Raw genomic sequence first — 21,760 nt, 5'->3', positions numbered from 1 at the left:
GAAATTTTTTCTCAGACCCAAACGAACTAATTTTTTAAAGCCGGACCTGATTTTTTTCTAGTTTGAATAAATCAGTTGATTGGGTGGTAACATAAATCAAATATTTGTTTAAAAAAATTAATTTTTGTAATAAAAGTTAATTTTTTTTAAATCTATGGTTCACTTTACCAAATTTTTAATTCATAGTCAAATTTGATTTGTTAATAAAAAATTAAGTAATCGTGTGGGGAAAAAATAAATATGCCATTTTAATTGCTTATTTGTCTAATTTGTAAAATTAATATTAGAGTTTTCAAAAAGCGTATACAGGGTGAAATTTTTTTAAGACACAAACGAACTAATTTTTTAAAGCCGGACCTGATTTTTTTCTAGTTTGAATAAATCAGTTGATTAGGTGGTAATAGTGTAACGATTGACCAAAATAAGAGACACATCGATCTGACCGTTCAAAAATTATGACGAATATAAATTTCTGTCCAAATGCGAAACTCGCCCTGTATATTATTAAACAATGGGAGCAGACACTTTTTAATGGTCATTTGTTATTCCCCATAGGGGCCTCTATACGAGGTAGGAGTATGTACAGTTCCTCATGACTCACCCTGTATAGAATCGTTGAATTACTGCTAAAAAAGTTGCTGAGGATGTCAGCGTATCAGCTGACTTGTACCAAGCAATTTTGTACAACAAATCATGTGTATTGCACCACAATCATGCGCCAGCTTGCACGCCATTGCTTGTTCCTGCTGTTTTCCTCAACAACAGTCACTATACCTCAGACACCATATTCATCGGAATTAGCACTCTGCGATTTTTGTCTGTTCCCAATACAGATTAAGAAGTGCTTCGAAATTGGACAAGCCCCAGCACAAATCTATTATATCTGAGGGGGACTTCTGTGAAGGCAACAAAATAGTGATGAATAAGAAATTTTTTAGAGTAAATGAAGTCTTTTTTTATTAACCATATAAGAAGCGTACTTTCAGGTACTAAGAAAAATGTGGTATAGATTTTTGTAGTTTTAATTACCACCTGTTTGGTGCGCTTGTGTGAACTGACATTGTCAGTTGTTCCATTGGACTCCTCTGTTGGCACCTTTGTAGGTATCAAAAAGTCAAGCACCCTCTATAGCGTACAAGCATAAACACTAACGCTTTGCGAACTTGCCGTATACCACGCGAAATGCGAGTAACGAGTTAACATTAAGTTTTACTTTAAACTTGAAAGAGTCGTGAGGAAACTATTTAAATGATACAAATGAGCAACACTAAAATAATGGTTGACATTATAAAATTGGCCACACATATGTTGACAGTTATCCACGTTCTCTTGGTCTGATCGACCTTCCAGCACAATGCAGAAAAATATCAACTTGAAATGATCACTGATGATCCTAAATTGTTCATTAGCGGTGAGAGTCGTGGAGTTAGAGTTACGTTAGATCCCGGAACGCAACAAAAGTCTTCAAAATCAAAGATTCCATCTAACCATCTTAGGGTAAGAACAGAACAAGTAAGTCGCGGTGGAGGTGGAGGTCGCGGTCGATGTCGATATCCATGTAAAACAAACACATTGTAGTGAATGGAAGAGAACAGAGCAAGTAAGTCGCGGTGGAGGTTTAGCGCGATGCCATCCAGGAGGTTTACATCGATGTCTACTGCGCAGCCTACAAGGATGCTTCCCTGTGATTGGTCCGTTCGAAGCCAAGTTGTCATTACCTGAGCTATCTGAGTTGATACTTTTTATATAATCTCTTTTTGAAATTATACTTCTTTACCGGCGATATGAGGGTGAATTTTTATATGTTAAAACCTATGATCCCGGCGCATGCGCATTATAACTTTGTTCTGATTGGATGTTCAAATGACATGTCAAAAATTATTCAATATGGCGGCTGTGGCACAGCTGTACTAGTTTGATTATTTATGGTTGTTGCGTTTTGAAATTTGTGGGAAAAGAAACAAAGTTAGTTAATAGTTATACTGCCTTTTTAAATAGTTTTCATATACCTATATTTTTGGACTTTTGGACTATTTTGGACAAGGAAAACTCATTCTAATTTGGTAAGTAGTTTTTATTATAATCATATTGTAATTATACATTTGGATTAGGTTGGAATACATACATTTATTTTCTCAAGAATGGGGATTTTAGAGAGAAATCCCAAATCGATTTTTATTTTTAAATTATGATTTTTTGGCGTAGATTTATTTATCTAGTAGGTATGTAATGCTTTGATTTACATACTTAATTTGATTACCAACAAAAGTTCTACCAATCTTCATCTAATATATTGTTTTCTTATAATTTAATCATAATTTAATTATATTCAAAACAACGGTCAAACAGTAAAACGTTCAGTTACCCTATTTTTCCACATGACAAATAATGTGGAATTGGACGAGTGAGTCTAGGCTTCGATTATGAATCAAAGCGCCCCGAAATTCACGGGTTCGATTCCCGATGCAAGTTTTTATTTTTTTATGCATTTTATGATTGTAAGTATATTTGTTATATAATTTTTTTTTCAGAAAATGCGTATTTAAAATTTTTGCCAACAATTATTATCGTTCAGAAATTTTTTCTTTGTGGCATTTTTCAATGTGTTTGTGTGCGTTTTATTCTTTTATTTTTTTTTAATTTTTGGTATTGTCTTAAAAATCACATAATATGTAGTAGAAGTATAACTTCTTACGTGCGTACAAAGTACACACACATTCATTTTGTATTCAGTTTATTTTTGAATTTCTAAAGTAATTCAATTCAGTAAATTTTTAAAATATGAAGGAGGATCTGATTATTTACAGCTGACATTTCATCACTATCATCACTTGACTGACACAACATCGCAAAAGCACAGTCTTTTTGTCATTCAAATTTCATTAAACTACTTCACTTGATAGTGGTTCTAGCTCGACTGACAGCGCAGGTGACCTCCTTGCTATGTGCTGTCGACATCGACCGCGACCTAACTAGTGGCATCCACCGCGACCAACACCTCCACCTCGACCCACTTGTTCTGTTCTTACCCTAAGAGATCGACAATCAACAAAGAATGTTATGTTCAAAGATTTCTTAATACAGTGAGGAGAAACCAGACACATTTTTGGAAGACCGAGTGGTTTCTTGACCATGTTAATACTCCAGTACATTCAATGAAAGTTGTGCAACATGTTTTGGTAGAACACAACTTCGCCAGTCCCCAAACAGCCCCGACATATCGTCTTGTGCCTTTTTGCTGATGTGCAAAATTTCCGCTTAAAGGACAAAATTGCCACGGCAAGACGCAATTCAAACATACAATTGGAAATAATTACAAAAACTTAGATCTGTTTATCACTTAAAGGTGGTAGCGTGTTGTTAAGTTGACGGAGGATTACTTCAAATAATGCCATGAGCTGAATGACGAAGCATAAAGCATTGCGAAATAATGAATGAAGATTTAATACTTAAGATAAGTTTTAAGTAATAATAATTACTGGATAATAAATCAATCATATACGACAATTAGACGAAGCAATGAAGCACTAAAAAGCCCAAAACCTAGGAATTTTGTGCAGTAAGATGAATCGTCATGCAACTTTTTGCAATCAATTCGAGAGAGTGTCAGGCAATTTTGTAAACTAAATTGATCTTCGGCAAAAAATTTTGTGCATGAGAAAATGCATTTTCAAAGTGCATCTCGGAAGAGATTGAAAATGAAAAATTTAGAATTCAGGAAATATTGGCGGAAATGAGTTCAATTTTTATATTTGGGGGTTTTGGAGGTCAGTGAACACAAATTTCATGGCGGCGATGGTCTCCGAGGTACCTGGTGCCCAGGGTGGAGCTCGTCGTCTGGGACGATCGAATAATTCGCGGGACGATTGAATAATTCGCGAAATGAATATTGGATCGAAAAACTGAAAAATACGCGTTTAATATTTTTCAAAAATCTATCGAATGACACTAAAGACGACCCCACTCCATCCCCTGGAGGTGGAGTGGGGGTAACTTTAAAATCTTAAACGGAAACGCCCATTTGTTATTACAGATTTGGATTGCCTACATAAAAATTAGCAACTGTTATTGGAGGAATTTTTTCGAATTGTGGATAGATGACGCTATAATCGGAAAAAACCATTTATCGTGATACCATCGGTAAATTATGACATTGATCTCGTTGGAGACTCCATCCTATCCACAAAAGCCATTTTCAACAAGGTGGAAGGAGCAACAAGAGAAGTAGGGCTGAGGATTAATGAAGAGAAAACGAAATATATGTGTATAAATAGAACGCAAGAAGAGACAGGATAGGACAAAATGTGACGGTCAACACCTTCAATTTCGAAAGAGTACAACGTTTTAAGTATCTGGGGGCCGTAATCACAGGTGACAACGATGTTACTGAAGAAATAAAAGACACAATCCAATCAGCAAATCGCTGTCTATTCGCACTGGATAAGCTTATAAAATCAAAAAATCTTACAAGAAGTTCCAAGATCAAAATTTATAAATCCATCGTCAGACCAGTACTAACATATGGATACGAAACGTGGACCATGACCAAATCAAACGAAGAAAAGCTCAGACGTTTTGAACGAAAAATATTTAGAAAAATTTTCGGACCTCACCACGACATTAACACAAACCAGTATAGGATCAAAACCAACATCGAATTAAAAGCACTTTACAATGACACCGATATTGTCCAAGAAATTAAACCACAGCGACTAAGATGAGCAGGCCACGTGCACAGACTTCATAACGAAAGACTTGTAAAACTGGTATGTGAGGAGATTCCTACAGACAAAAGACCACTTGGACATCCCAGAATGCGATGGATAGATAACATCCAAGCAGATCTCCGGAAAATGAACATTCCATTTGACCCTAGGTTGATGGAAGACCGAAGAAATTGGAAGAAAGTTGTACAGTCAGCCAGGACCCACACAGGGTTGTAGCGCTACCTGATGATGATGATAGAATTATAGAAACGGTCTAATATCTCGAGAAATACACTTCCAAATAAAAGACCAAAAAAAAGGAATCCAAATCTGCAATAAAAAATGGGAGTCCTATTTAAGATTTTAAAGTTACACCCCACCCCACCTCCAGGGGGTGGAGTGGAGGGTCGTGTTTTATGTTATTCGATAGTTTCTTAAAAAATATAAAAGACGTATTTTTTGGTTTTTTATTGGGAAGTGTATTTCTCGAGATATTAGACCGTTTCTATAATTTACCTATGGTATCACGAAAAAATAGTTTTTTCTGATTATAGCGCCATCTATCCACAATTCTAAAAAATGTCTCGAATAAGAGTTGCTTACTTTTACGTAAGCAATCCAAATCTGCAATAACAAATGGGGTTTCTATTTAATATTTTAAAGTTACACCCACCCCACCTCCAAGGGGTGGAGTGGGGTGGTCGTGTTTAGTGTCACTCGATAGTTTTTTGAAAAATATTGAACACGTATTTTTCAATTTTTCGATCGTCCCGCGAATTATTCGGTCGTCCCAGGCGACGAGTTCCACCCTGGGTACCTGGTACCTCGGAGACCATCGCCGTCATGAAATTCGTGTTCAGTGACCTCCAAACCTCCAAGTATAAAAATTGAACTCATTTCCGCCAATATTTCCTGAGTCCTAAATTTTTTATTTTCCATCTCTTCGAGATGCACTTTAAAGATGCTTTTTCTTGTGCACAAAAATTTTTGCCGGAGATCAATTTAGTTCACAAAATTGCCCGACACTCTCACGAATCGAATGCAAAAAGTTGCATGACGATTCATCTTACTGCACAAAATTCCTAGGTTTAATGCTTCGTTGCCTCGTCTAAATTATACAAAAACTGATTTAAAAATACTCACCATGCTGACTACCAGAATTTGTCAAAGACATATCCAAAGAAGCGACTGCGGGACTGGAACTCGTACTATTTGCAGTGTTTGTGCTTTCGTCTGACGTACGCTTAAAGAAATTGTGCTGCAAAGCATAATATGGGGTAATTCTTGTTTTAGGGTCATATTCCAACATACGGAGAATTAGGTCTTTGAATTTCAAGTAATCAGACATCGAATGACCGACTTCGTTTGCCCTTCTTCCTCCCGGGCCGCCTGTTTCTACACCTAAGATATCATGAAGTCTTCTGGTACCTGGTATTTTATATTTTTTACCATCTTTAGTCTTTTTCAGTATGTACCTACAACAATTTTTTCATATTACATACATACAACAAGTACATACAACAATATTAAGTAAAGTATATTATACAGTGAGAGTAAAGTTACCCTCTGTCAACTCGCTTATTTTAAAGATAAAACAAAATCGCTCGGACACTGCCGGTCGCTTCCTGAATCCGAACCAAGTATTACTAATTCTCCTTAGATTTTAATCTTTAAATTAGAGTTAATAAACTATGCATAAACTGTGTTTATCGTTTCTAAAATGCTTCAAATGTTGCTGAAAAAATGGAATGTGGTCCTGCTCCATTAGAACATTATACAGTTTTCTGATTAGGAGTACCAAATCTAAAGAAGTGATCCGGACATGAAAAGTAAGTCAATGAATACTTTAGCCAAAATATTGCTGAAATTGACGATCCTTTTAAAAGCATATATTTATTCTATTTTTGTTAAGATTGCTTGTAAGCATATTTAGGAACACAGAACCTAATAGCACAAATCTAATAGCATCATTATCGACATCCAGAACTTACTGAACAACCTATTACCTATCTACCTAAACTTTAACTAGAGCTATGCTATTATTTCCACATAAGCTTAGTGGATCAATTAGATTTAATTTTTCTATTTTATTAATATTTTTAACATGCAGGGTGAGGCAGTAATACGAGGAAGTCCAACTACTTGTTTGTTGTAAGAGATATGAAAAAAAGTTATTGCAGTAAAAGTTGGGGCACAGATGGACCATGATTTAAAAATATTTGACAAATTAAAGCAAAGTATAACAATGTGCTACTAGCAATAAGAATTTATCATCAGCAATGCCTCGATAGATGACAACCAAGAAGAGAAGTTTTCTAGAATGGTTTCAATGGACTGGACACTTTTTTTTTGGCATGGGCTGTCGTCACTCAGCCAATCACAACAAGTATATTTTAAAATCTAAGACTGGACACTTAGATTACGAGAAATCTGATCAAACAAAAACTACTGTAAATGAATAAAATAAATTAAATGTAAATCTAAGTGTCACTGAGGATTTGCATATTAGTAGAACTGTTCTCATAATCTAAGTGTCTAGTCTGTTGAAATCATTTTAGTATACTTTCAAAAGTTTCTCTTCTTGATTGTCGCCTATCAAGGGAATTGCTGATGATAAATTATAGTAGCACATTTTTGTTATACTCGCCCAGCACAAAATCAATATTTATCAATTCCTCATTAGAAAAATTAACATAAGTAATTAGTAAGGGAAAATGAAAATGTATTATGTCAAAGTGTGTAAATAATTTATTTCCTTAGCTGAGCGCTTTCGACATAAATGTCATCATCGGAGCTAATGGTCAAATACTAAAAAAGTACCGCTACATAGAGGTGTAAACAAGTGCATCTTAGGAATGTAAATTTGATTTTTAAATTGTGAATGCTAACTTAGTCCTCCGTACAACAGCAAACAGCAAAAAAACAGAAAGAAACGGCCACATACACGTTGCACAAAAACATATAAACTTTTTTCATGGTACGGGTGTCGATATCACCCGTCCATCCTTGGCCTAGTAACAACAGCTGACTGACTTACTAGGCCAAGGATGGACGGGTGATATCGACACCCGTACCATGAAAAAAGTTTATATGTTTTTGTGCAACGTGTATATGGCCGTTTCTTTCTGTTTTTTTGCTGTTTGCTGTTGTACGGAGGACTAAGTTAGCATTCACAATTTAAAAATCAAATTTACATTCCTAAGATGCACTTGTTTACACCTCTATGTAGCGGTACTTTTTTAGTATTTGACCATTAGCTCCGATGATGACGTTTATGTCGAAAGCGCTCAGCTAAGGAAATAAATTATTTACACACTTTGACATACTACATTTTCATTTTCCCTTATTCATTCAAGTGTGTACAAACTTATCAGTCTTTCAACTATAAGTAATTAGTACCAAAGCAACTGGAACTATAAAAATAGTATAATGTCAAATATTTAAGCAAAGGACATCGCACACATCTTATGGAAAATATAATGTCACTCAAATTCAATAAAATTTATACGATTAGATTCGTTTTAAATTAACGATCAATTCTTATCATTGCGCCAACTCTTAATTATGATTAATTACGGCGCAAACTGCAATTAAAGTTTATCGAAATCACATTTTTGGAGTCCATAAAATGTTAGTTACAATCATTATTGCTCTGAGTGCTATTCATAACAGCTTAAATCCCGCTGGGCCTAAGCGGATTAGTGAAACTAATCCGCTGATTTATGGAGTACCGAAAATCTGGGTATTTTAAAATATTTTTTCTCTCTCTAACTTATGTACCTACCCATTTGATTTCAGATTTATTTATATCAATTTCTGCTCTTATTTTTGAAAATAGAGTTGGCGCAATAATAAGTTTTGATCGTTAATTTAAAACGAATCTATTGGTATAAATTTTATTGAATTTGAGTGACATTATATTTTCCATAAGACGTGTGAGATGTCATAGCCAACTATGTAGAATGTTGTAGGTTTTTGTTAATATTTTATGGACCAACAATCTTAACTACGTAGGTATTTTGATATCTCATCCCCTTCTTCCTTAGGTGCCGTCAGCAGTGTCCGTAGGCGTATTCAGACGTTGGCCGTCATCATGTTTACAGGTTCCTGAAACCTATCTCTAGCGGCTGCTGCGCGAAATAATTCTTCTACCGTGTAACCACACCATTGTCTAATATTACGCAACCATGAAAGTTTCTTTCGACCAATCCATCTCTTTCCCTCCACTTTTCCTTGTATAATAAGGGGAGGTAGATGGTATTTAGGTCTTCTAATTCTATGGCCGAAGTATTCTGTTTTTCTCTTCTTTGTGATGTTTATGAGCAGACGTTCTGAATTCATTATTTGGAGAACATCTTCATTGGAAGTGTGCAAAACCCACGATATTTTTAGGATTAGTTGACAGCACCACAATTCGAATGCTTCTAATTTATTTAGCATTGTGGTTTTTAACGTCCATGTCTCACAACTATACAATAATATAGACCACAAATAACATTTCAGGACCTTCTTGCGAATATTCATCGACAAGCTTCAGTTACATAAAACTGGTTTCCAGGTCATAAAATCTCATTAATCCAATATCTCATCCAATATTAATATGTATATTGGATGATATCTCATCTAATATTAATAAATTAACGATCAGTCTAGTCTAGATTAATACATGATACTATAAATAACAAGATAATATATTGCACATCCGGAAGTCGTGACGTAACTGGAGACCGGCAAGTTCGTAATGGTTCGTAATCATTCGTAATGTCCGATTGCTTTGAATTTTTCGCGGTTGTATGTATTTTATAATTTTATCTTTGACAGTTATTTTGACTGGAATCTCGACACTAAATTTTTTTCGAATACATTGAAGTTAATTTTATTTTGCTAATTGAATAATTTCATCAAATAATGCACACAAATCCCATTTAACTTTAACAAGAATTCAAATTCAACTTCCGGTCTCCAGTTACATCATCAATGCGCGAGCTCGGACGTATTTGCGCTACGGGAAAATAATATCTCTTTATTTATAGTATCATGGATTAATATGTATTTTTTTTCGAAAAATTATTTTTGATTGAATATTTTCATGGCCACCATTGAATAAAATTTCACGTAATGTTTGTTGTAATTAATATTTGGCTTAAAGAATCAAGAATAACTCACAAATTAAAGCACTTACAGTCCCTGCTCAATTTATTAGACTCACCTTAGAAAAAGCAGTTTTTTTAATTTCAAGCACCTTAAAAGTATCTTCAAAGTGATACGGAACTGCTAATTGGATTAAATAATAATTACTTAATAATTGTGATACATAATGTAAGTTAAAAATGGTAAAAAATTTTTTGAATTGTGAAAACTTGACATATGGTAATAGGTCTGGATCCTGGGAATGAAAAAAAAGTTGATTAATAGCAAGCTGAAAATTTGTTAATAGCTTAAGGGTGTCTAGTCGGACAAACTTTGATATATGGGAACACTGGAACAGGGGAAGTTTTAATTGTGGAACAGGTTAAAAATTTGGAACAGTCAGACCACGAAAACGGCATATGTATTTTGTCCGACAGAACAGACTTAAACTCTCCGAACAGAGATTAAACTCTCATGCAAAAATCAGACTGCTATTTATCACAAAATGGGCTTTTTAATGAGTGAACATGTAGAATACGTCAAATGACAGGAATTATGACAGGTGATAAATAGCAGTCTGATTTTTTCATGAGAGTTTAATCTCTGTTAGGAGAGTATAAGTCTATTCTGTCGGACAAAATAAATGTGCCGCTTTCGTGGTCTGACCGTTCCAAATTTTTAACCTGTTCCACAATTAAAACTGCCCCTGTTCCAGTGTTCCCATATATCAAAGTTTATCCGACTAGACACCCTTAAGCTATTAACAAATTTTCAGCTTGTTATTAATCAACTTTTTTTTCATACGCGGGATCCAGACCTATAATAGAATGTGCTAAAAATGCACAAGGACTCGACTTTTTTCAACTTTAGTTTTTTAGTTAAATTAGTGATTGGTGTTCAGTTTTCGTAAAATTTGCAGTGGTGAGTGTTAATATTGTTCTATATTAATGTTTATTTTAATTTGTTTAATTTATTTTAAGATATTAATACAAATATGTTAATTTTTAAAAGACGAATATCTTGTGATTGAAATTTTTTCATATGAGTGATTGTAAAAATCTGTCTGTTAAGCAAATCGCTTCTGTTACTGCTCTATTAGAAAATGCCACATGTATCAAAGAAAAATAGCAAAAAATATGGCATCTCCTTATCGTCAGTTCGAAGGTTGACCTAAAAAATTAAAGGGACACATCCTGTTACATCGGTTTGGAGGGGTCAGTAAGACCGAAATATTTCAGTCACCCCCAGAGGGCAACGAATTTGGCTGTAAAACACAGAAGAGTCACCCATTGCGATATACGGAATGAATTGGAAGAATCAGAGTGTTTAGTATCGGAGTCCACTGTACGCCGAAATTTGTACAGTATGGGATTCAAATGTCATAGGCCAGTTAAGGAACCAAAACCATCACCACAAATGTCAAAGAAACGCTTATTTTCGGCCAATTTGCACAAACATTATATTGCAAAAAAGTCTTTATGTAAATTGGTCCAAACTAAGCGTTTTTTGAGCATTTGTGGTGATAGTTGGTTATTTTCTTGGTTCCTCAACTGGCTTGTGAGATTTGAATCCCATACTGTACAAATTTCGGCGTACAGTGGACTCCGATACTAAACACTCTGATTCTTCCAATTCATTCCGTATATCGCAATGGGTGACTCTTCTGTGTTTTACAGCCAAATTCTTTAAAATTCGTTGCCCTCTGGGGGTGACTGAAATATTTCGGCCATACCGACCCCTCCAAACCGATGTAACAGGATGTGTCCCTTTAATTTTTTAGCCCAACCTTCGAACTGACGATAAAGATATGCCATATTTTTTGCTATTTCTCTTTCATACATGTGGTATTTTCTAATAGAGCAGTAACAGAAGAGAGCAGAAAAGATTTGCTCAAAAAAAAAAAGATCTTTACAATCACCCATATGAAAAAATTCCAAACGAAGACATTCGTCTTTTAGAAATTAACATATTTTTATTAATATCTTAAAATAAATGAAACAAATTAAAAACTAACATTAATAAAGACTAATATTAACACTTACTACTGCAAATTTTACGAAAATTTGAATATCAACCACTAATTTAATTAAAAAACTGAAGTTAAAAAAGTCGAGTCATTGCACCCTTTTAGCCCATTCTATTGCCATCTGCCAAGTTTTCACAATTCAATAAAAAAGTCTCACCATCTTTAACTTAATTATGTAGCACGATTATCAAGTAATTGTTATTTAACCCATTCAGCAGTACCGTATGACTTTGCACATACTTTTAAGGGGTTTCAAAGAAAAAAACTGATATTTTTAGGGTGAGTCTAATAAATTGAGCAGGGACTGTAGGTATAGGGAATGCTTAAGAAATAAAAAAGTACCATAAAATATCATTTCATTCATCAACTAGCCTATATTTGTCCACTGCTGAACGTAGGCCTCCCGTAAAAATTTCCACCTATTTCTATCTTGAGCTTCTTGCATCCGATTTGTGGTGATGCGCTTGATATCATCCGTCCATCTAGTCGGTGGTCGTCCTCTGCTTCGATATGCCTCCTGCCTTGGTCGCCATTCCAGAATCTTTTTGGTCCATCTGTCATCCGTCAGTCTGGCAACATGTCCTGCCCAAGCCCATTTTCATTACAATACTAAAATGCAGGATGTTCCATTTAAGAAAATACTCATTTCGAGTTTTGACCAACCCTGTATATTAAAATTAAACATTTCGCTCTATCAATAATTTTTAACAATAGTAGGCTATAATAAAAATCGTTTGAACAAAAATAGAAATTTTGATGTTAAATCACTTCAATTCTACACGATGTGAATGTTGTTACGAAATGAACAAAAAACAATTATCTTTAAACCACCTCGTATATAATTACTCGAATATAATATCTTTTAAATCTTATATTTTAAGAAAGAAGACATCGAGGAGAATCCAAAAATGTAAAAATATAAAGGTGTTCCATTTTAAAAAAACATAAGTTGGTATTACCCTGTCAATACGGGTGGAACTGTATATTTGAAAATATTTTTAAATTAAGGTCCTGTCTGTGCCCCAACTTTTACCTAAATAACTTATTTTCATATCTCTTACGACAAACGAGTAATTGGACTTCCTAGCACTAATGCGCCACCCTGTATGTACTTAAATAAGTATAAGTTATTAAACTTACCTTCTCTCTCCTGGTAATTTTTCAAAAAATTTTCTTGTTTTATTAGCTTGATCTAGAAGATGCTTGGGTGGCATACCCAGAACTTCGACGATTTTATTCATCTGATCAATTTCATTGGCACCACTAAATAAAGGTTCTCCTGTATGCATCTCCACCAATATGCATCCCAAAGACCACATATCTATAGCTAAATCATATGGAATTCCTAAAAGTACTTCAGGCGATCTATAAAACCTTGACTGAATGTATTGATATATCTAAAAGAAATTATTAAATACAGTTTACAAAAATTAGAAAATATTAGCTAAATTAGAAATTATGGCTTATATTTATATCCTTTTATTTGTATTAATGTTACATCTACAGCATAGGCGTAACCAGGGGGGGGTTTTGGGGGTTGTAACCCCCCCCATTGGGATGTACTTTGAGCTCTATACGCTTAACACCATAGCCCTCAGAGACCTTCCAGTAGTTGTAACCCCCCCCTTTTAGGTAGTTGTAACCCCCCCCTTAGGATCATCCTGGTTACGCCTATGATCTACAGAGAAAAAAAAGGAACTCCTCTTAACCTAACCTAAAAACCACAATTGTCTTAGTTTTCACCTATTTATCTCAACATTTTTTAACATCATTCTATTATACATTATATTCAGGGCCTATAGACCATGTTCTGGAATTGTTTCTTCCTTTGCAACTGGGTTGACATTATCAAAAGCTATGTGTGAGCAGGCATAAACATAAAATTCTGTTGCTGATCCAATAGCCTGAGTATCTGTATGTGTACTCATACTCATACTATTTGTATTCGTGTGCTCTCAAGGATCTGTCGATTGGTCCGAATTGTAATCTGATTTTTTCTACAACCACTATTCAAAGTGCACTTTTCTGCACGGTTTTATGTTAGCAAACTTGATATTTTCTCACAGTATAAGATATTTGACATTAGTGTGCAGAAAAGTGACGTTTCTGTGCCGCAAAGTGACGTTTCTGTGCCGCAAAGTTCTTTTCTGCACAGTTGACTACCTCATTCTGAGTAACGTTATATTCTGTTTACATCCGTGGTTAAACTTTAGACAAATATATAACCTATAAGACAATTATTATATTTAACTATAGCATAGAAACTAAATTATGGATGTTACAACTGTTTTATTTTACAATTTTATTCTTATTATTAAACATTTTATAATTATCAAATAACCAATAAGGATTTAGCAACCTGTGCAAGAGACGTCAAATGAAGTAGGTTTTATGTAAATCCGTGACTGCATAAATATAATGTCAATAATGTGTAATAATTGTTTAAATTTAAACAAATTAAGGCAGTGCATTAATTTTTTAACTGATTTCTGTGCAATTTATTTAGTGATAGAAATTGTGATTTTTATTTTTAGGAAAAACTGTGCTTGTAGAAAAAGTATAGTGTGAAACACGTGCAGAAAGGTAATTTCTCACTCGTTTGAATTGCGGCACTCGCTTGCGCTCGTACCGCAACTTTTCAAACTCGTGAGAAATTAGTACCTTTCTGCACTTGTTGCACAATATACTATTTCTTAATATCCACTTCTTCATTCACTCATAATCATACATCTTCAAGTGGAGCAAAGGGCACCTTGCAGTGTTACAAGTAGCATGAGGTGATGGTGAGGTTGCTAGTCCCACGCATCATCTGTTGAGTCCCGTCCAATTTTGTTTACTACACTGCGAGTCAGAGAAAACGGGCACCCCAAAAAAATGGGTAATTTTTGATGTCTCGAATTTCCCAAACCTGTTGTCCGATTTAAGCGTTTTTTTAATATGTTGTAGCATTATTCTTTAACAATATCGCTGTAATAATATTGTTGCTAGACAGGTAAATTGTCATTGTATACCGGGTGTACCAATCAAACTGTTTTTTCCCAATGTTCACAACACCCTGTGGAATATTCTAGCCTTTATAAAATACTGAAATTAAAACCCAACTATAGCCTCAGGTTTTCGTAACATTCTCTTTTTTGATTCATTCGCTTATGTTGAATAATAAAAAATTTAAGGACTTTATCATCTAGCCATGTTCTTCATCAATACAGGGTGTTTCTAAATAAGTGCGACAAACTTTTAAGGGTAATTATTCTGCATGAAAAAATAATGACCGTTTGCTTTATAAACATGTCCACAAATGCTTCGTTTCTGAGATACGGGATGTTGAATTTTTTCTTACAAACTGACGATTTATTTATTGCTCTAAAACCAGTTGAGATATGCAAATGAAATTTGGTAGGTTTTAAGAGGTAGTTATTGCGCATTTTTTGACATACAATAAAAAAATTTTCAATCACCAGGGAAATGCACCAATAAGTTTTCAATTTAAAAATCTTTTAGTAATATTTTTAATATTTTTCAATATCATTAATGTCGCTATTAGGATTGAAAACTTTACCTTTCAATTGCCAGATGACGCTAGGGACCGTTCAAGTATTACGTAATGCAGGTTGGGGGGGGGGGGTCAAAAAACTTCAAAAATTGCGTTACGTAATACTTGTGAACGCTCCCCTAGTCACCTAATCCATTCACGTCAGTTGCGGTGTGGGGGATAAAGTCTCGTTGTTGGTCACTTAGAGTATGGAGCAGCAGGCCTACGTCTCTCCGATGAGACTCCAATAAGAGTCGAAAATCGTTGATTCAGAGTGCTGGACTGCGCTCCATATTCTAAGTGAAAAATAAGATTGTTTTGCCTTCGCATTGCAACTGAATAAAAATGGTATACATTTTTATTTTTATATTAGTATTACTCCTATAGAGTAACTAGGTCCATTTTCCGTTGGAACTTTACCAAGCTGCAGAATTGCAGTTGTGAATTGCATAGTGTAGAATTCCTTCCCTTTTGTCTTCACTGCAGCATCCATTTGGCTTGCATATTGTCACCAGGAAAATGCACCAATAAATTTTCAATTTAAAAATCTTTTAGTAATATTTTTAATATTTTTTAATATTATTAATATCGCTATTAGGATTGAAAACTTTACTACTAAATACCTTTTCAAAATTTTATATTCACCATTGGCGTGCATACGGTATGACCGGGTTATATGACAAATATGCACGCCAATGGTGAATATAAAATTCTTAATTGTATGTCAAAAAATGCGCAAAAACTACCTCTTAAAACTTACCAAATTTCATTTGCATATCTCAACCGGTTTTAGAGCAATAAATTAGTCAGTTTGTAAGAAAAAATTCAACATCCCGTATCTCGGAAACGAAGCATTTGCAGACATATGTTTACAAATCAAAGGATATTATTTTTCATGCAGAATTACCCCTTAAAGTTTGTCGCAGTTATTTAGAAACACCCTGTATTGATAAAGAACATGGCTAGTTGTTAAAGTCCCTAACTTTTTTATTATCCAACATAAGCGAATGAATCAAAAAACAGAATGTTAAGAAAACCTGAGGCTATAGTTGGGTTTTAATTTTAGTATTTTATAAATGCTAGAATATTCCACAGGGTGTGGTAAACTTTGAGAAAAAACACAGTTTGATTGGTACACCCGGTATACAATGGCAATTTACCTGTCTAAAAACAATATTATTAAAGCGATATTGTTAAAGAATAAGGCAACATAGGCAACAAGGTAATAAATTAAAAAAATCACTTAAATGAGACAACAGGTTTAAGAAATTCGAGACATCGAAAATGACCCATTTTGTGGGGTGCCCGTTTTCTCTGACTAGCAGTGTACTTTTCTCCATTCTCTTCTGTTTTTTGCTATATTTTTTGCCCCGTTCCCCGTTAAATTATTTTCTTCGAGTTCTTTCTTTATTGTTCTTTTCCACGTATAAGATGGTCCTCCCTTTCTTCTGTTGATTTGAGCATTGTAATCTAGAGCTTCTCTAGCAATATTTGTTGCTGGTTGTCGTAAGAAGGTGTGTCCTATCCACCTCCATTCCCGTTTTTTATTGTATGTTCTATCTTAGCTTCATTTGTTAGTCTCCACAATTCGCCATTAGTGATTTTGTTTGGCCAAAATATTCTCAGTATAATACGTAGGCACCTGTTAATGAAGGATTGTATTTTCTGAAAGAATTGTTTATGGTGTTTCCATGTTTCTGATCCATATAACTGGACAGACTATTTTCAAATAATCGTAGCTTTGTTCTTCTGCTGATGTTTGTCGAGGCCCATTTCTTGCGTAAAGAGTTGAAAGCGTTTTGTGCCAAGCTTATTCTTTGTGTTATGTCCTTTTTTGTGCCTCCCGTTGCGTTTGTCAGACTGCCAAAATAACAGATATCTTTTACTTCTTCTATTTGTTTCCCTTCTAAATATATATTATTTCCCTTCGTTTCCCCATTTGATAATATTTTCGTTTTTTTGGGATTTATTTCTAAGCTGGTTGTGTTTGCTATGTTGTTCAATTTCGTAATTTTGTTTTGCATGTATTGTCTGTTTGATGTTATGAGGCATATGTCGTCAGAGAACTCTAGATCCTCTAGTTCTAGTTTTAGTCCAGAAAGCCACTGCGCATCCGATAGGAAAAATATTCCGATTCGGATTTTTTGCACAATCTTACTCAAAAAGGACCCATTTTAACAAATTTGCATGTTGGCAGGACCAAAAATGGGTCAAAAATTTTTTAAACGTTTTTTTTTTTTGTTTTTTTCCTAAAATTATTTTTATTGCCTGGAACAAAGTTTTTTAGGTTTTTTGGATCATTCCAAACAGAAAAGGTCTTTAGTGACTTTTCTCTAAAGTTGATAGTTTTTGACATATAAGCGATTAAAAATTGAAAAATTGCGAAATCGGCTTTTTTTAACCCTCAAAAACTCTGTGAAAAACTGAAAATTTGAATGTTGCCAAGGTAGGTAGATATTCTTTAAACATCGATTGATGAAATCCCGAAGAGTTTTTTGCAATACAATATTCAAAACTCCTTTGTTTTTTAATTGCTAATCAAGCATACGCGACACTATTTTCCACCGACAGTATGGTGCAAATGAAAGGAATAAATTCGCTATTTCGTAAACCGGCGACTTTAAGGAAAAATCCCGAAACATTCGATTTTTATTTTTAAGTTTTGATATTGTAGCATATATGGTATACTAGTGACGTCATCCATCTGGGCGTGAACACGTAATTGATGATTTTTTTAAATGAGAATAGGGGTCGTGTGCTAGCTCATTTGAAAGGTTCTTCAATTCTCTATTCAGTAATATAAACATTTATATAATTATTTATGCAGGGTGTCCTTCTACTTCTTTTTTTGTCAAATAATTTAATTTACTTAATAAAAATTTTTTGGACACCCTGTATAAATAATTATGTAAATGTTTACATGAATAGAGAATTGAAGAACCTTTCAAATGAGCTACCACACGACCCCTATTCTCATTTAAAAAAAATCATCGATTACGTCATCACGCCCAGACGGATGATGTCACTAGTATACCATATATGCCACAATATCATAACTTAAAAATAAAAATCGACCTGTTTCGGGTTTATTCCTTTCATTTGCACCATACTATATACACATACAACGGTGAAAAATAGTGTCGCGCACGTGTGATTAGAAATTAAAAAACAAAGGAGTTGGAATACTGTATTGCAACTCTTTGGGATTTCATCAATCGATGTTTAAAGAATATCTACCTACCTTGGCAACATTCAAATTTTCAGTTTTTTACATAGTTTTTGAGGGTTAAAAATGGCCGATTTCGCAATTTTTCAAGTTTTAATCGCTTATATGTCAAAAACTATCAACTTTTAGAGAAATGTCACTAAAGACCTTTTCTGTTTGGAATGATCCAAAAAACCTAAAAAGACTTTGTTCCATGCAAAAAATAATTGTAAGAAAAAACAAAAAAAAAGTTTAAAAAATTCTTGACCCACTTTTGGTCCTGGCAACATGCAAATTTGTTAAAAGGAATCCTTTTTGAGTAAGATTGTGCCAAAAATCCGAATCGGAATATTTTTCCTAGCGGATGCGCAGTGGCTTTCTGGACTATTTGTTAAATGGTGGCCATTGTATACCTTCTTATACCACTTCATCATTATTAAAGACAAAAACCTCCAAACTCGAAAAAATTACATAAGCCATTTTGGTACAAATTATTTTCCTTCTATTACTTATAGAGAGAAATAACCACGAAGATACATGGATTTTACTTATGTAAACATAAACTATTACTAACAACATTATATTTCACTGATAAAAAAATATAAATTTAAACTCACCCTTTGACCAAGTTGGCAAGAACTTCCAAAATCAACTATTTTGATAGCTGACCTTTTTGGGTTGCATAGTAGAATATTTTCTGGTTTCAGATCGCAATGGATGATATTCAGTTCAGGAGTAGAAAGAAAGAGTAAGGCTGTACAGAGCTGCTGCGCGAATTTTCTTGTGAGATTCAATGATACACCACGGAAATTGGTGTTTCGAAGTAAATCATATAAATTATAAGATAATAGTTCGAACACTAGACATAAGTGATTTCTCCACATGAAATGTCTTTTTAATTTAACTGAAACAAAAAATTTTTATTAGTTTTTACTATTAAATTTATTGTTCTAAATGGGAAATAAACCACAATTTAACTTAAAAGCTCATAGCTTGGGAAGTAGTGATCCCTAGCTAGTTGACCGGAGCATTTTAGCATGGCTGTTTTTTTTTTATTTAGTTAGGTGTTCCTAATCCCATTAACAAATTATGTGTCAGCTGGCCCAAAACCGGGGCATTTAGGCAAGAAAAGATAATTATATGAAAGTAGATGGAAACATCCTACAACTTATATTGTCAAATATTTATCTCCGTGACTTACGTCCATTATGGCCTAGTGGTTAGGACACCTGGCTCCTGGCTTTCTCCCAGGCGAGTCGGTTTCGATTCTCGGCGTCGGAAATCTTTTTTGTTTTTAAAATTGACATTTTGATTTGAAAAATAATTGTTTTTATAATACCACGTATTATTTATACGACACAATATAAAAAAAGATTATAAAAGCAATTATTTTTCAAATCAAAATGTCAATTTTGAAAACAAAAACGATTTCCGACTCGCCTGGGTGAAAGCCAGGAGCTAGGTATCCATTATGAACGTAAGTCACGGAGATAAATATTTGACATATAAGTTGTAGGGTCTTTCCATCTACATACTTTTATATTTTATCTTTTCTTGCCTAAAAGTCCCGGTTTTGGGCCAGCTGGCACAACATTTGTACACATAGCTTTGGAACACCTAACTAAATAAAAAAAAACAGCCATGCTAAAATGCTCCTGTCAAATTTGACACTACCTCCTGGGATATCAGATGTCATTTTCAAAATACAAAATATTACTGTTTATTTGATAGATTGACAACTGTTGCTAATACAGTAAAACCTCGATATAACGGACTAATTAGGGGGATGGGATGTCTGTTAAAGCCGAAAGTCCGTTGTATAAAAATAGGTTTAAAATCAAATTTTTTTTGAAATTATGTAGGTACTGTATTTAGACACAGTGTACAAATCTGTAAGTTTTGAAAAAGAGGAATAAAGTTTTGTTCGCTACTTTCTTACTTTCCTACTTCATCTAAAAACTTTCTGCAATATACTCATTTGGTTGACAAAATTATTCACTGATTCATGGGTTGAATAAACGATGATTTTTTTGGCAAAACATATAATTTATTAAAGTTGCCATCTTCTGAATTTGTTGCTGAAAAATATTGTAACAGCGCAACCCGTGGAAATGAGAAGACGGAGTAGACCAAAGCTGAGGTGGATGGACGGGGTAACACAAGATGCCGAGAAGATCGGAGTCGGCAACTGGAAAATGCAAGCAAGAGACAGAACAAAATGGCGTAGAAAGCTTGAAAAGGTCGAGGCCCTCCAAGGGCTCCAGCACCAAGATGATGTCGATGATGATGATGATGATCTTCTGAATTTATAATATGTTCAGACGGATTAGCAGGAGCTTTTTCTAAAATAGATAAACATTTCACCTCTTTAGGCGGTATTACCAGTTTCTTCTCTTGAAATTTTCTCACTGCATGTACAAATCCTTTAAAACCAATTTTTGAAAATATCTCTGGTGAACCCTGCCTTATTAGAGCTATAATATGAAGCGGGCAGATGATGCCTTTTGATAATTATAATATCTTTGACAACACTAGGTTTACGAGATTTACCAACAATAAGTATTATTATAGTAGTCAATCCATGCGATCCATCGGCGTTAGCACAAAGCAGTGCTAAGATGTTTCCTTTTTGTTTTTCCTTGTAGAATTCGATTTTTCATATTTTTTTGCATTCAATTTTTTTTACATTTGATCTGATTTCTTGTCCGTCATACCCGAAGTCCGTTAAATAGAGGTCCGTTCTTTCGAGGTTTTACTGTATGTCATTATTTTTATTTAGGTCATCAAAAGTATGTATACTATTTTATTCTAAAAGAATATTAAATTTATTTAAATGTATATTTCCTTGTTTCTCACATGAATTTTAAAAATTATACATCAACTGAAAATAATTTGATCAAAATCAGAATTTGATATCATTTCGAAAAGTAAATCTTCAATACTTACAATGTCTTGTTCGATAAAAAATAAATTTGACCTGTGAGATTGTAACCTTTCCCGGATCATTGACAAACTGGCTCTGTGTAGTATATTAGTCTTCTGCTTGACTATGCTGGACGTAATCTTAATCAGTGATATTTTGTATTTTGAAAACGATGCCCTAGGTGAAAGTCGAAACGTCAATAAAAATCATTGTTTAAGTTAAATTGTGGCTTATTTCC

General features: G+C 34.1%; 1 protein-coding gene across 2 annotated transcripts in view; it reads right to left on the bottom strand.

Moving 5' to 3' along the window:
• Positions 1-21,760, bottom strand: part of LOC126882987 (serine/threonine-protein kinase minibrain) — an 89,841-nt gene that overhangs the window by 38,436 nt on the left and 29,645 nt on the right. For both annotated transcript variants that reach the window (XR_007697446.1, XM_050648135.1), the window contains exons 4-6: positions 19,217-19,503; positions 13,003-13,259; positions 5,850-6,181 (exon numbers count right to left, since the gene is read on the bottom strand). Coding sequence is in view for 1 of the 2 variants with exons in the window: in XM_050648135.1 (XP_050504092.1) it covers positions 5,850-6,181; positions 13,003-13,259; positions 19,217-19,503 (876 nt within the window). In the remaining variant the exon portion in view is untranslated. The remainder of the gene's footprint in view (positions 1-5,849; positions 6,182-13,002; positions 13,260-19,216; positions 19,504-21,760) is intronic.

Source organism: Diabrotica virgifera, chromosome 4, assembly GCF_917563875.1.
Source record: "Diabrotica virgifera virgifera chromosome 4, PGI_DIABVI_V3a".
Classification (NCBI taxonomy): Eukaryota; Metazoa; Arthropoda; class Insecta; order Coleoptera; family Chrysomelidae; genus Diabrotica; species Diabrotica virgifera.
Note: the sequence above shows the minus strand (reverse complement) of the source record. Positions and strands in the feature narration are given on the sequence as shown.